Below are 13312 nucleotides of genomic sequence, written 5' to 3' on the forward strand. Positions count from 1 at the left end.
ACCTACATCGTCCACCTGGGACGACTCGGGAACTCAACTCCTACCCCGGGCAGCTCACCCATCCCCCTATGCCCAGGGGAAAGGTTTCAAGCCGTTTGACAGCAGATGCAAGCTGTCAAAACGGCTTTTACGCAGAAACAGGCGGGAGGCAGCAACAGCTGCGTCCAACGGAGTAGCCTGCCACCGGAAGTCTCCATATTCTATTATTAAATGTATACATTTCTTTTGTTATGTTGACAGCCTATTTATCCTTGCGGGATTTTTTTTCTCTTAACTGTATTTTATAGTTAATATTTTAGAGGTTTAACTTCTGGCTTAGAAATTATGTTTTTTTAAAATATATCTATTTTCCTTCATCCCTATGCAGGTTGAAGAAGTTAAAAAGCACCAGCACTGTTTAGCATTTAGCTCATCTGGACCTCAAAGTCAGAGTTACTACATCTGCTTTGACACTTTTACTGAGTACTTGCGGTGGCTTCGGCAAGCTTCAAAGGTAATATTTTTGTAGTTATTCAGATCACTGGTATTTATTATACCCTGCCTTTATTATTATTATTATTTTAAACAACTCAAAGCAAGGAACACATCTACCACTCCTTCCTCCTCCTGTTTTTTCTGCAACAACAACCCCGTGAGGTGAGTTGAAATGAGAGAGAGGGACTGGCCCAAGGTCATCCAGCTGGCTTTCATGCCTAAGGGGGGGACTAGAACTCATGGTTTGTTTGTGAAGAAACCAGGATGAGTGACAGAGTTGGCATGGAAGGCAATCCTCTTTTAAGATTGCCTAACATAATTAGACTCTTGGTATATATCAAAGGTGGAAACTGAGAAACAATAGTTTAAAAAAAAAGCTGCTTAATTAAATACGTGGCAAAGGACATTTTAGCTTACCACTTGTAGTGTTATAAATATGACAAATAATCATATAAGTATTATACTATACCAGCCAATTTTAGCAATTTATATGATTCGTCATGACTAATATCATGTAGCTGTGTGTGTGTGTGTGTCTGTGTCTGTGTATATATATACATATACATATATGTATGTATGTGTATATTACAAGACAATAAGTAACACTGATCACCAAGAGAGTAATTAAAAGTGTTTAAAAGCGTCTAAAAGCATTAAAAGCATTTAAAAACATTTAATAAAATGCAAAGTAACCGAGCTTTCGTCGGGTGCTCCCGACATCATGAGGGTCCAAAAAAGGCGGAACCTGGGAGGAACTTATATGCAGCCTCTGAGTGCCTGCATCTGGCTACGCGAACGTGTAACTCGTTTGCTAATAAGGGCGGGTTTCCAAATGGCTGGTAGGCGGGAGGTATTTGGAAACCCACCCTTATTAGCAAACGAGTCCCTAACACAAAAAATGACACCAGACCCACACTCACAAATACCACACATGATGTCACAACCATACATCCACACAAAAAACAAACCCAAAGGGTGTGTCTACTACTCTATGTTGGTGTTTAATATTAGGTAAGGTGTCGATGTAGTAATTGGTGAAATTTGGGGGGGTAAGGTCTGTACAATGGACATCCTAACATCCACCATAAAGAAATGACACGACCTCAAACTCGAGACCAGGCAGCAACAAGGAATCTCACCATCTCATATCAAACCAATCTAACCCCAAAAAAAACCCCTCCCAAACAGAACACTCCCCCAGCCTATCAGAGCACAGCTAACCCCCCATCCTATCAGAGCGCAGCCAAGTTCCTTAACCAATCAGAGCACACGTCCACCCATTCAGAACACGACCAAGTCCCCGCCCCCTCAGTTCAAACTCCACTGGCAGTTAAAAGAAAGAAACAGCAGACATTTCATATTACTCTGAGAAGCACAAAGCTAAAAGCACAAGCCTGATGATGATGAATGTGATTTCATCGAAACGTCGCTATGATACTTCTAATCTTACACGGGAGAAAACCCGAATGACCAAAGACTCACATATAAACACCCGTGAAAACCTCAAAAAACATGCCTCCTTCTTAAGGCTTCAGAGAGAGTGACTGGCTCAAGGTCACCCAGCTGACTTTGTGAAACTTACAGTCTCCTGCTTTCTAACCTCATTCCTTAGCAGTTAGCACTAGCACTTAGACTTATATACCGCTTCACAGTGCTTTACAGCCCTCTCTAAGCGGTTATATTAACCCCAACAATCTGGGTCCTCAGTTTACCGACCTCGGAAGGATCGAAGGCTGAGTCAACCTTAAGCCAGTGAGAATCGAACTGCTGGCAGCCGGCAGTGAGCAGAAGTAGCCTGCAGTACTGCATTCTAACCACTGCATCATCACGGCTCATTCCTTAATATAGTTCAAACTGGCTCTCATATATAGGAATAGTTTATGTGAAAGTGTTAATACCATCTGAGTAAAATAATGTACGTAGGTTTGTATTTAAGTTACATTGCCCATAATAATAAGAAATCTTTACCTTACAGCTTCAGAAAATGCTAGTTTTCTGCTTATCTACCTGAAAAAAATTATTAGCATGTGTGCAAGTACATATAAATTCACTCCTCCTGCAGTGAAAGCTATCTTAATGTGACATATTTAAATTTGTATTCGGGCCAGTTTTTATAATCTATTTTGCGGGTGTCATTAAGTGAATGCTACAATTATAAAGTGAATGGCATGGTCATTCAGCAAGTGCCATAGTCATTAAGCAAATCCATTGTTTGCTATGGACCAATTTTTGCGAAAAACTGGAAGTAAACACCAGTTTCTGGCAAAAACATCATAAACCATGGTCATATATGGTAACACCAGTGCTGCAAACAGCCATAAAGGAGGGCTACTTGCTGAGTGCCTATAATGCAACCACATGGCTTTTTGTTTTGGGGGGGCAACATAGGAAGTTTGAAACTGGGTTGTAAATCCCTTGTTCGGAAGAGTCTGTCATAACTTCAGATGGTCGTTAAGCAACCGGTCGTAAGTCAAGGATTACCTGCATTCAGTTGCAAGTGAAAGCTCTTCAACAATCCATGATATTCTCCATCTCTTTCGTTTCCTTTCCCTTCGTCATTGCCCAGAATATATTGTAGCTGTGAATTGTGGATAGACTTGAATAATGCATGGTGTAGTAGTTATGCTGTTGGGTGGGGAGCTAGGACTGGGGTTCAAATCCACCTCAGCTATAGAAACCTATCAAGTGACTGTCAGCCAATAGTTATCACTCAGATCAATCTGCCTCACAAGTGGGGGAAATTGGAGAAAGTACTGCTGTGTGAATTGCTTTAAGCTCCTCAGGAGAATCACAAGATATAAATATGTGGCTACAGTACATTAATTCTGGCTGTCCTGTCTCTGCGTTAGCAGTTGTCTTAATTAATTGTACTATCATGCACTGAAAAGTAAGGCAAATATTGACATTCAGAAGTATAGGAAGAAGGATTGGGAGTTGCTAGCTTTTTAAGTTCCTGATTGCACAAGATGACTTGGTACCATCCTGTGCTTTCTCTTTGTTCAGCTGGGTTGGGAAATTGCCAGTGTAAGCCCATTTTGTTATGTAATCACAGCAACATCTTCTTCTTTTTGAATGCCGAGATATATAAATCTGCTAGTGTAAGCCAGTGTAGGAATAGGCAAACTTTTAAGACTTTTGTTTAAAGAAAAAAGAAAAAAAAGAACAGCAACACATTTCTTGGTATTATGGAATATTGTTTTTAGCAATATTCTCTCAAAGTAACTTTTTTTTTAAAAAAAATCTTTATTGAGAATTTTTACCTGAATAAAATAAAAATAAATACATAAAAGAAGGAAAGAAAAAGAAAAAAATTGCAGGAATCAAAACTATTAAAAGGAAAAAAAAATGAAGGGAGTAGTGACCACCATTACAGCAGCCACAGTCAAAGCTGTTATCCCTCCTCTCTCTTAAACATAATCCCTTGGTCCTCTTATTCAACACATTTTAAATTATCCAGCCTAAAAACAAACATTTTAGCTCTTTCCATTTTCAGCCAAAAAGGTCAGCATTCCACAAAGTTCCTTGTTTATTTGATCTTCCATTGTGAAAATTTCAATATAACTCCATTGTATAGACATGTGATGTTCTTCTGGCTGATCGAATAGTATTTTCTTCTATGAATTCTTTCTGTCATATGCAACTATATTTTTCTGGTGTGATTCAATCATTGTCTCCTCCCTTGTATAACTTTCACTCCCTTTAATAATACATTTTTCTTTATTTCAAATTTGTAATCTATAAGAAGGGAGTATTCTCAGCATTCTTAACAAAATTAAACACTTAACATTGGGAGTGTATTATTTTCTTCATGCTGCGTTCACACGTAGTGCTAAACCAGGATATTTTCACATGGCTTGTTGAATAAGCCACATTATATCCACAATGGTAAATGAAAAAAAGTGGGTTCATGTATTTGCCTTCATGTTGCTTGTGCTGCCTTGCAAATTAGCAAAGTTAAAATGATACTGAACGTTCATTTCTGCAAATGCTTTGAATATATGAACGATTGTTCTTTAACAGGAGGAAAAGAATTCACCTCCATGGTTGAAATATTAAGATATAATTTGAGGAGAGTCCACCGAAGGATAAAATGGGTCACAGTTGGGCACTGGTATAACATAAAAATAATTATGCTAGATGAATAATTCATCTATTCTACTAGTTCTAATAAAAGAGAAAAGGAAAGGAAAATAAATCAATTCCCTTGGAATAATTCTTATTTGAATTATCGTCTTCTAAGTTTAGGAGAATTTAAACTATTACAATTTGACAAAAAATAGTGCTACTTACTATACTAACGTAAATGTTACCAGTAATCAATCTTTACTTGGAGAGAAAAAAAAACCTGTATTTAATCTAATTGGATGTTCTTTGATTTTTTTCTAATTAGACATTTTAATTAGTTTGATTCTGCTAGCAGATCAACTGCTTATCAAGACATGAATTGATAGTGCTAAATATCAATATCCTTGGATCACTTATTAGTCACTCATTTTCATTACATAAGAACAAGTGGAAGAAATTAATTTTTTTTTTGTTCTCAAGGGAGTAATTCCCTGGTTACTGGGGCAAAAGGATTTTTTAAAAAAGATCATTTCATTATAATGCTTGCTTATGAAAAACCTGGCGGTTAGTGATATTGAGAATTTTGACAATGCAAGATAAAGCATATATCACTGTCAATTTATAATGCTGTGTTTCGTTAGCTTTCATGTATGTGGCTGTAAGTGACAACTTACAATTAATATGTGCATTTCCCCCCAATTATGTTAGCATTAGAAATCTGTGGGGGATAATATTCTAAAATGTTAAATGATGAATTTGGCCTAGGCACAAGTTTTATTTATCTATAAACTCACAAGCCCAGTCTGAGAGTCATTGTACCAAATGATATAGTATGCTAAATCAGGCTTCTACAACATGTTACCTTTTTGGTGTGTTGAGCTTCATTTCTGCCAGTCTCACAGTACTAACTGGGAGTTGTAGGCAACTTACCTCAAAACTCAAGAGTGAAAAAAGTATCTAGAAGTTCCAATTGATCAAACTGCAGTGGCCTGCATAGTTTTGTGCAGACCTAGATATATACCTGTGTTACCTCTCCTGCGGGAACTGCATTGGTTGCCAATTTGATTCCAGGTGCAATTCAAGATGCTGGTTGTCACCTTTAATGCCCTTCATGGCTTGGGACCAGGTTATCTGAGGGACCATCTCTTTCCAGTCACATCCACCCCGACATCAGAGTAGGTATATCTGGCGGGACCCAGCCTTCTCCATGGTGGCTCCCTGCCTTTGGAACATCATCCCTTCAGAAATTAGACTTGCCCCCACTTTGACATTCTTTCATAAGGCCCTAAAGACTTGGTTTTGCCAGCGGCCCTGGGGACCCAAGAGTGGGATGGAGCCCATCAAATGCCTCATTTGACTGTTTGTTATTGCTGGGGATGTGTGAGGGGTTATTGCTTTTTTATTTTAATTTTTTTATATGTGTTCTTATTGCTTGTAAATCACCTGGAGTCACTGTGAGCAAGTAGGCAGCCATATAAATTTCCTAAAAAAAAAAAAAACTCTTGGGAAGATTGGACTTGTGTGAAGTCCAATCCTTGTTCTTGGAGAGTGTCATGAGAAATAATATGAAAACATTCACCGCTGGCTTAGGTTATCTACTTCTCTTTCACCCCTCAAAGCCTGACAAACTGTACTTAATATTGATTATTTTTTTAAACCAAGCCATGTATAACCTCACATGATGGATTGTGAAGCTTACTTGTTGAAGCTACCATAGTTAATGTGATAATTAATGTTCAATAGAATGTAGACATCATGTTAAACAGGTTAATTGAAACTGGAAAGAAAATACCACAGACAAATTAGAAGAAGGGAGTCATTATGTAATCCTTTCATTATTCTTCTCTGAAAATATTAGTATACACAGAATAAAACTCATAACATTGTACCCGAGCTCCACAAAGTGCGAATAAGATACAGTACTCAGCAACTTGATTGTCCTCTGTTACACTACAAGACAACATAAATTATGCAGAATTCCAAGTATTGCCACTTGAACAATTATTCACTTACTTGAAAAGGCTGAAATTAGATGTTTGTTCCCTAGGCACGTACCACATATTTACATGCATAGCCTGTTGCAGGCTGCCCATTGAGAATATAAGGGGGAGAAGTACAGAATAGCAGGCATTGTAGAATACTTTTATGTCAAGCATTCAATACTGGGACTTTGTTCTCTGAAGAAAAAAGTGTGAATAATGATGAGTGAGGTGTGTTCTGCCATCATCTTCACAGGTCTTAGTTACTACTATACTGCAGCTGTTACTTTTCCCTTCCAATTCTGGCACAAATGTTCTAGACTTTAAAATTGGGAAGCCCTCCATGAAATAATTAACATTTAGATGACTAACTGGCTATCTGTCTCTGATCTGTCTACATCAGATCTATCTATCTATATCAGATTTATGTCTCTATCAGTTCTGTGTGTGCGTGTTTTGAAAGATACATAAGGCAACTGTGACTAGGAGAGCCTTTGCACATCTCCGGCTTGTGCTCCGACCCCAAATTAAAAAAGGATGGCATTTACCGAACATTAGACAAGTTATCGAGAGCTCCCTGAGGCAGACAGAGGAATTCAGAATCTCAGTCTCCTGGTGAGAGGCTGAAGCTACTAAGAGCCATAGATAGATAAGAAACAACCTTTATTGAAAGACAGTCCATGGTCAATAAACAAGCAGCAGGAAGTCCATAGCCTTTTTAGGACAGGTGAAAGAAACCTAAAATTTAACAGCTAGGAGGTGTTATATATGTCAGGTTGAATTTCTTGTTTCAGCACTATCTGCTGAATTACTAGGAATACTTATGTCTGCAATTAACGACATTTATCTCAGCTCTTCCACTGCCAGTTCCTGAGGAGCTGGAAGAGGTCTTGAGTGAACTCTGTTAACCATTTCGGTTACCATTTCCTGGCTGAAGCTCTGATACTTAGTGTCTTTTCAAGGGCTCCACCTCGACCACAAAGTTTCTTCAGACAAGGGGTACCAAGGTCTGCAATAAGCCTTAAAGATTCTGAATAAGTCTATCTTTCAGGGAATCGTGGTTCAGTCCCCTAGAACAGACATGTCAAACTCGCGACGTATCGGAGCTTTTTCCCATTGCTGGCAATGGGGTGGGGGTGGTTTCCTTGTGACGCGTCCGGCAGTTTGACACCCCTGCCCTAGAAGCTACCTTTACTGACCTTGGTGCTGCTGCTGCTGGTACTATTACTACTACATAAAATAATATACCCCTTTCCCAAGACATTTGCAGGGCTGCTGCATAATCCTCTATGTCCTGCTTTATAAAACACTGATAGATTAACTCATATCTCAACTGAATCATCCTTCTACAAGAAGGTAGTGCAGAAGAAAAGGTCCACAGCAAGGATATGACTCCCCATAGATAGGACCCCTAAACCAAATGGTAGCTCTGATTTGTCTGCTTCATCTCAGAATGTACAAAGGAAAAGCGCATTGGCTAGAATATTTATCTAGTTTAAAAGACTGCTTTTGTTTCCTGGCCTTTTTTTTAACTTTGTTGTTTTCAAATTGCACTTTTCTGTTCTAATTGGGGCGGTAATCCTGCAGCACATACAAAGGGTTCAAAGAGGGTGGGTTTTTTTGTGATACGAGATTTCTTTATGCATTAGAGGCAACGCCATTATAAAATCTAAAGTACTGGTTTTGCTTTTATGCTTCGCTTGAACCTAAGTTATATGTTGTTTTCCTGTCAGCAATCTCTTTTGCCACCTTAAACATCACTTGAAAGGTGTCATAGTGTAAGTCGCAATTAAGGATGAGCTGAGATCCTGGATGTCTATCAGATTTATGTCTCTCTGAACTGAGAATGCTATCACCAAGTTCAAATTTAGTTTTATCTGTTTAGGATAGACTGTTCATGTGGGATTTTACTTTGGATTCTTAAACTCGTGACATCTAAACTAAGAAACAGTGGATTAGTGATGGAGTGAACTCTCAGTTCCTACAAACCCTAGCAACAGAGCCCCTGGAGAGAGATGATGGGATTTGCAATTCAACAATATTTGGAAAATATTCAAATTCCATACCTAGTTCAAGGCAAACTAAAATATTCAGCTCTGAAAAGAGGTTTATAACGTAGCTGCTTCAGACATCAAAGGTAACCGATTTTTAAAAAATTAGGGCAGCTTTCTTTAAATCGGGTGTACAAGATAATGGGGAAAGAAACTGAGCCACCCTGAATCCTACAGACATCCATGTTTTTAGTTATTTTATTTTATCTTTTCTTGTCCTCCAAAATACAGGAATGCATACAAGGCTGTTGAGACCACGAAGCTGAAGCCATGAAGAGGTTGTAGAAAGGTCAACTTCTATCGCTGACCTCTAATTTCTAATATTATCTAGATTTTTGCCTTTCTAGGGTAGAGACTTGAAGGCCATTTATTACTGGTTTTTGTGACCCTGCTTCAAAATAAGCAAACCAAAAACAGTTTCAGCTGGTTCTGAGTTATTAAGCTTTGTAAAGGAATGAATTCTTGTTTGCTCTCCCTGGGTGTTGCTTGAGAAGCAATTAGTGTTTCAGCTCCTCTTTTTTTCTTCCTGTCCTCTTTAGATGTTGTGCTTGATTGCATCCTCATTTCAGTAAGCCACTGCAGTAAAAATGTCAAGTGAACAGTGTGGCTTTGTTTGTTATGGAACGGAATAACTGGAAATTTGTAATCTTTTGAGGGACACTGATGGATAGGATGGCGATTCCTTTTCTAGGACATACCCACCTGGTTAGGGTTAATCACATGACTAATCACTGACCTTACTCAAAATAGCCTGTTGAAAAAAAAATTGTATAATATATGCCAGAAGGCAATCCTCTATTGGACTTATACATGTCTAGCGGTATAAGCGGTATAAGCGGTGAATGCTCCAACACTGGAAGTTTTTAAGAAGAAACTGGATAGCCATTTGTCCCAAATGGTATAGGGTTTCCTGCCTGAGCAGGGGTTGGATTAGATGACCTCCAAGGTCCCTTCCAACATCATCATCATCATCATCATCATCATCATCATCATCATCATCATCATCATCATCATCATCATCATCATTATTATTATAGATTTCTAGATTCATCAGCTTTATTGAGAAAACAATTTCTTCCAATGATGTGAATTTCCATTCCTGTGTCAGCCAATACAGGTGGCCCTCGACTTGCGATCACAATTGAACCCAAAATTTCTGCTCCTAAGCGAGACATTTGTTAAGGGAGTTTTGCCCCATTTTACGACCTGTCTTGCTGCAGGTGTCAGGTGAATCACTGCAGTTGTTAAGTTTATAACCCTAACACTAAGTGAATGTGGCTTCCCCATTGACATCATTTGAAGGTTACCAAAGGGGATCACATGACCCCAAGACATTGCAGCTGTCATAAATACGAGTCCGTTGCCAAGCATATAATTTTGATCACAGGACCGTGGGGATGCTGCAACGGTTGTTAAGTGTGAAAAAAGGTCATAAGTCACTTTTTTCAGTGCCGTTGTAACTTTGAACGGTCACTAAATGGAACTGTTGTAAATCGAGGACTACCTGTATTGCGGGTATGGTTTCTACTACACCGACAGCCCCAAGATAGAGCCTTCAAGGGCTTCACATGTTTAATAGTAAGGAAGAAGTGGTCTTTAGCTACCCTAAAACTATTAGTGCTGATCACCAAGCAACAAGCAAAATGTTGCCATAGTTGGGGGTTTATCAGGCGGAGTACTTCATCAAACGAAAAGATTTCAAATGTCTGGGTGTTACCTTTCAATCATTTTTTGTCACAGAAGAAACAGATGAGAGATGCTTCTGCTTGGACCCATAAAACTGCCAGTGCAATTTTATGATTTGTCAGCAGTGGCCCTAAATTTACTTAAAGTCAAGATAACGAGCCTTGCAGTTTCATGATTTACAGTCCTGTTGTAAAGTTCTGAGAACCTTCACAGTAACACTACCCAAGTTTATTAGAGATTCCTTTAGGTTCTGCAATATCTCATCAACTTCTTCTAGACTTCAAATCATGGCTAGAGTCTGTCAAGCTACCCTTAACATTTTCTCACTTAAAAGTCTTGTTAAAACTGGCCTTTAACGGGGCAATTTTTGGCTTCCTTAATTTCCTGGAAGGTAAGAATGCTTGTAGATCTTAGATGTTGAGGCCCTTGAACCAAATTTACAGGTGGTCCTCAGCGAGCTGTAATTGGGATCAGGAACTTTGTCACTATGCAATGTGATTGTGAAGTAAAAATCACATGACTGTGCCAACTTACAACAGCCATTTCAGCTGCAGTCTTTAAGTGCGACGTCAAGTGATTGTGACTTCTGATGGCCGATGACTTCCCTATTGACTTTACTTCTCAGAAGCCAGTCATAAAGGTCACAAATAACCATCACAGCGCTGTGGTTCACCGTGACCATTGTAATTGTGTAGTAGTTGCTAAACGTTTGAATCACGTGACTGCAGGCATGGTGGGAGGACTGCAACTTTGAGGACCAACTATAAATCTCCTCACTCAGCACCATTGTGACTTCGAGCAGTTGCTGAATGGGGGTTGCTAAGCAAGGACAACCTTTATTTTCATTGGGTTTTGAGAGGGGCCTTGTGGCTTAGCTTTGATCTGCTAATCTAGAAGCTATTCCTATCAGCTGGGTCAATGCTAGGATTAAGCTTTTAAAATTGCATTCTTTAAACAAATATTGTACTAAAGTTACAGTCTTACAATTTAGTAACAATCACAATGTATTGATTATTGCTATTAATAATTTAGTAAGTAGTGGTAATACCAGTAAAATGTGAGCTATAAAATGCATTTTGCTGTACAGAATTTGTGCAGTAAGCAACACATGAATCTAAATATACACAAAGTTAAGTCCAATTTAGAAGATTTTGTGAGTCACCAAATCTTAACTCCTTGTCCCAAGATTAGAACTTCTTCCTTAATTTTATGGTATTAAAGATCATTCTTAGATTGTTGCTAAAGGCATACATCCTTGATTGTTGCTTTTGGAGAGAAAAAAGAATCCCTTTGGCATATTAAAGGCTAACACACTGACTGCAGCATGATGTTTATGTCTAATATAAACTACATTATCAGGTTCAAGAAAGATTTTCTTTAATTTTAAGCATATTTCTCTGAGAGTGTGCATGTGCTCACATACAGATAATATAGCCCATTGTTTGACAGAATTATAAATATTGAGGGCAAAGAATAATTAAAAAACAATGCCATAATAACATTTTGTTAATTAATGTTAGATAGTCTGTGAACTTATAAAGCCCTATTCATTTGTGTTAGATATTCTGGAGACCTCAAGTTTTATAAGTTACGTGAACATCCCACCTATTCTGCATTAATCCCCATTCTCATCCCGCCATTTTCACATGCAGCTGAAAAATTTATGTACCCCAAGAGGGGGATGGATGGATGGATGGATGGATAGATGGATAGATAGATAGATAGATGATTGATAGATAGATAGATAGATAGATAGATAGATAGATAGATAGATAGATAGATAGATAGATGATAGAATTATGAATGTTGTGTCTTCACCTTTGGTCCTCCAAGCCGTACTGGATTAGGTTTCCAGTTTTTTCCCCTTTCTTGGTTCTAATGTGAACACAATTTAGTGAATATTATCATGCTGCAGCTAAAACATACTTGTCGTTGGATTAGTTATATGCCACTAAATCATTTTCAACTTCTAGGAACTATTTTGAGCAGTTTTGAGCATTTACAAAATCCCTCCAGTCATTTCTGTAGCTTTCAATGATCATTGTGTGGCTTCTGCAATAAATTGTTATTTGTATTCAGCTTTTAGTTAAGGCTAGAGGATTGAGCCAAGTAACAAAGTTGGAGACGATAATAAATCAGATTAATTATGTTCCCTTGATGCACACATGAAGCAGCGTTACACTTATTACTGGTATTTGCTGTAGAGAAATATCCAGTGCCCAGGCAGTGGTGCTGAATCTTCTCTTTTTTTTACTTTATCTTTTATTACTCTGTCATTAACTGAGTTGGAAATAAACTAATATAATTGCTGGTATGATAGTTAATCATCTTCTCCGTGTTTTAATGTATTTCATGTGCTTCATGAAATCATAGCTAAGCTGTCTTTTGTAGGGTTTGTTTTGCTCTTTCACTGTTATCTAACCATCTTTGTCACTTTGGATAGCAAGATGGCAGCATATAAATGTAATAAATAAATAAATTAAAATTTATGCCATTCCTTTAGATTTTATTAGCAGTTGGAGGAGAGAATCCAGAGAAATAGTACAGGTAGTTCTCAACTTACAACCATTTATTTAGTGACGTTTTGAAGTTAACAACACACTGACAAAAGTGATTTACGACCGTTTTTCACACTTAGGTTGCAACCCCATGGTCATGTGATCAGAATTCAGATGCTTGGCAACTGGCATGTATTTATGACGGTTGCAATGTTCTGAGGTCATCTGATCATCTTATGTGACTTTCTGACAAGCAAAGTCAATGGGGAAGCCAGATTCGTTTAACAAACATGTTACTAACTTAACACCTGCATTGATTCACTTCACAGCTGTGTCAAGAAAAGTCATAAAGTGTGGCAAAAAAACTGACTTTAACAACTGTCTTACTCAACAGTGGAAATTTTGGGCTCAATTGTGGTCTCAGGTCAAGGACTTGCCAGTATTGGAAACAATGCCAGGCCTATACTTTTCTCATTATTTAGAGAAATCCCATGATAGTTGAAGAACTCTTTAAACTCAATGCGTGGGATTCTGTTTGGGAGCCTCTAGCTACACAGAG

General features: G+C 38.2%; 1 protein-coding gene across 1 annotated transcript in view; it reads left to right on the plus strand.

Moving 5' to 3' along the window:
* The window catches only part of PHLPP1 (PH domain and leucine rich repeat protein phosphatase 1), a 158030-nt gene that overhangs the window by 87505 nt on the left and 57213 nt on the right, over positions 1-13312 (plus strand). Inside the window, exon 3 of the mRNA XM_029283251.1 lies at positions 368-493. Coding sequence (XP_029139084.1) covers positions 368-493 — 126 coding nt within the window. The remainder of the gene's footprint in view (positions 1-367; positions 494-13312) is intronic.

This window comes from Protobothrops mucrosquamatus, unplaced genomic scaffold (genome assembly GCF_001527695.2).
Source record: "Protobothrops mucrosquamatus isolate PMUCROS unplaced genomic scaffold, P.Mucros_1.0 scaffold43, whole genome shotgun sequence".
Classification (NCBI taxonomy): domain Eukaryota; kingdom Metazoa; phylum Chordata; class Lepidosauria; order Squamata; family Viperidae; genus Protobothrops; species Protobothrops mucrosquamatus.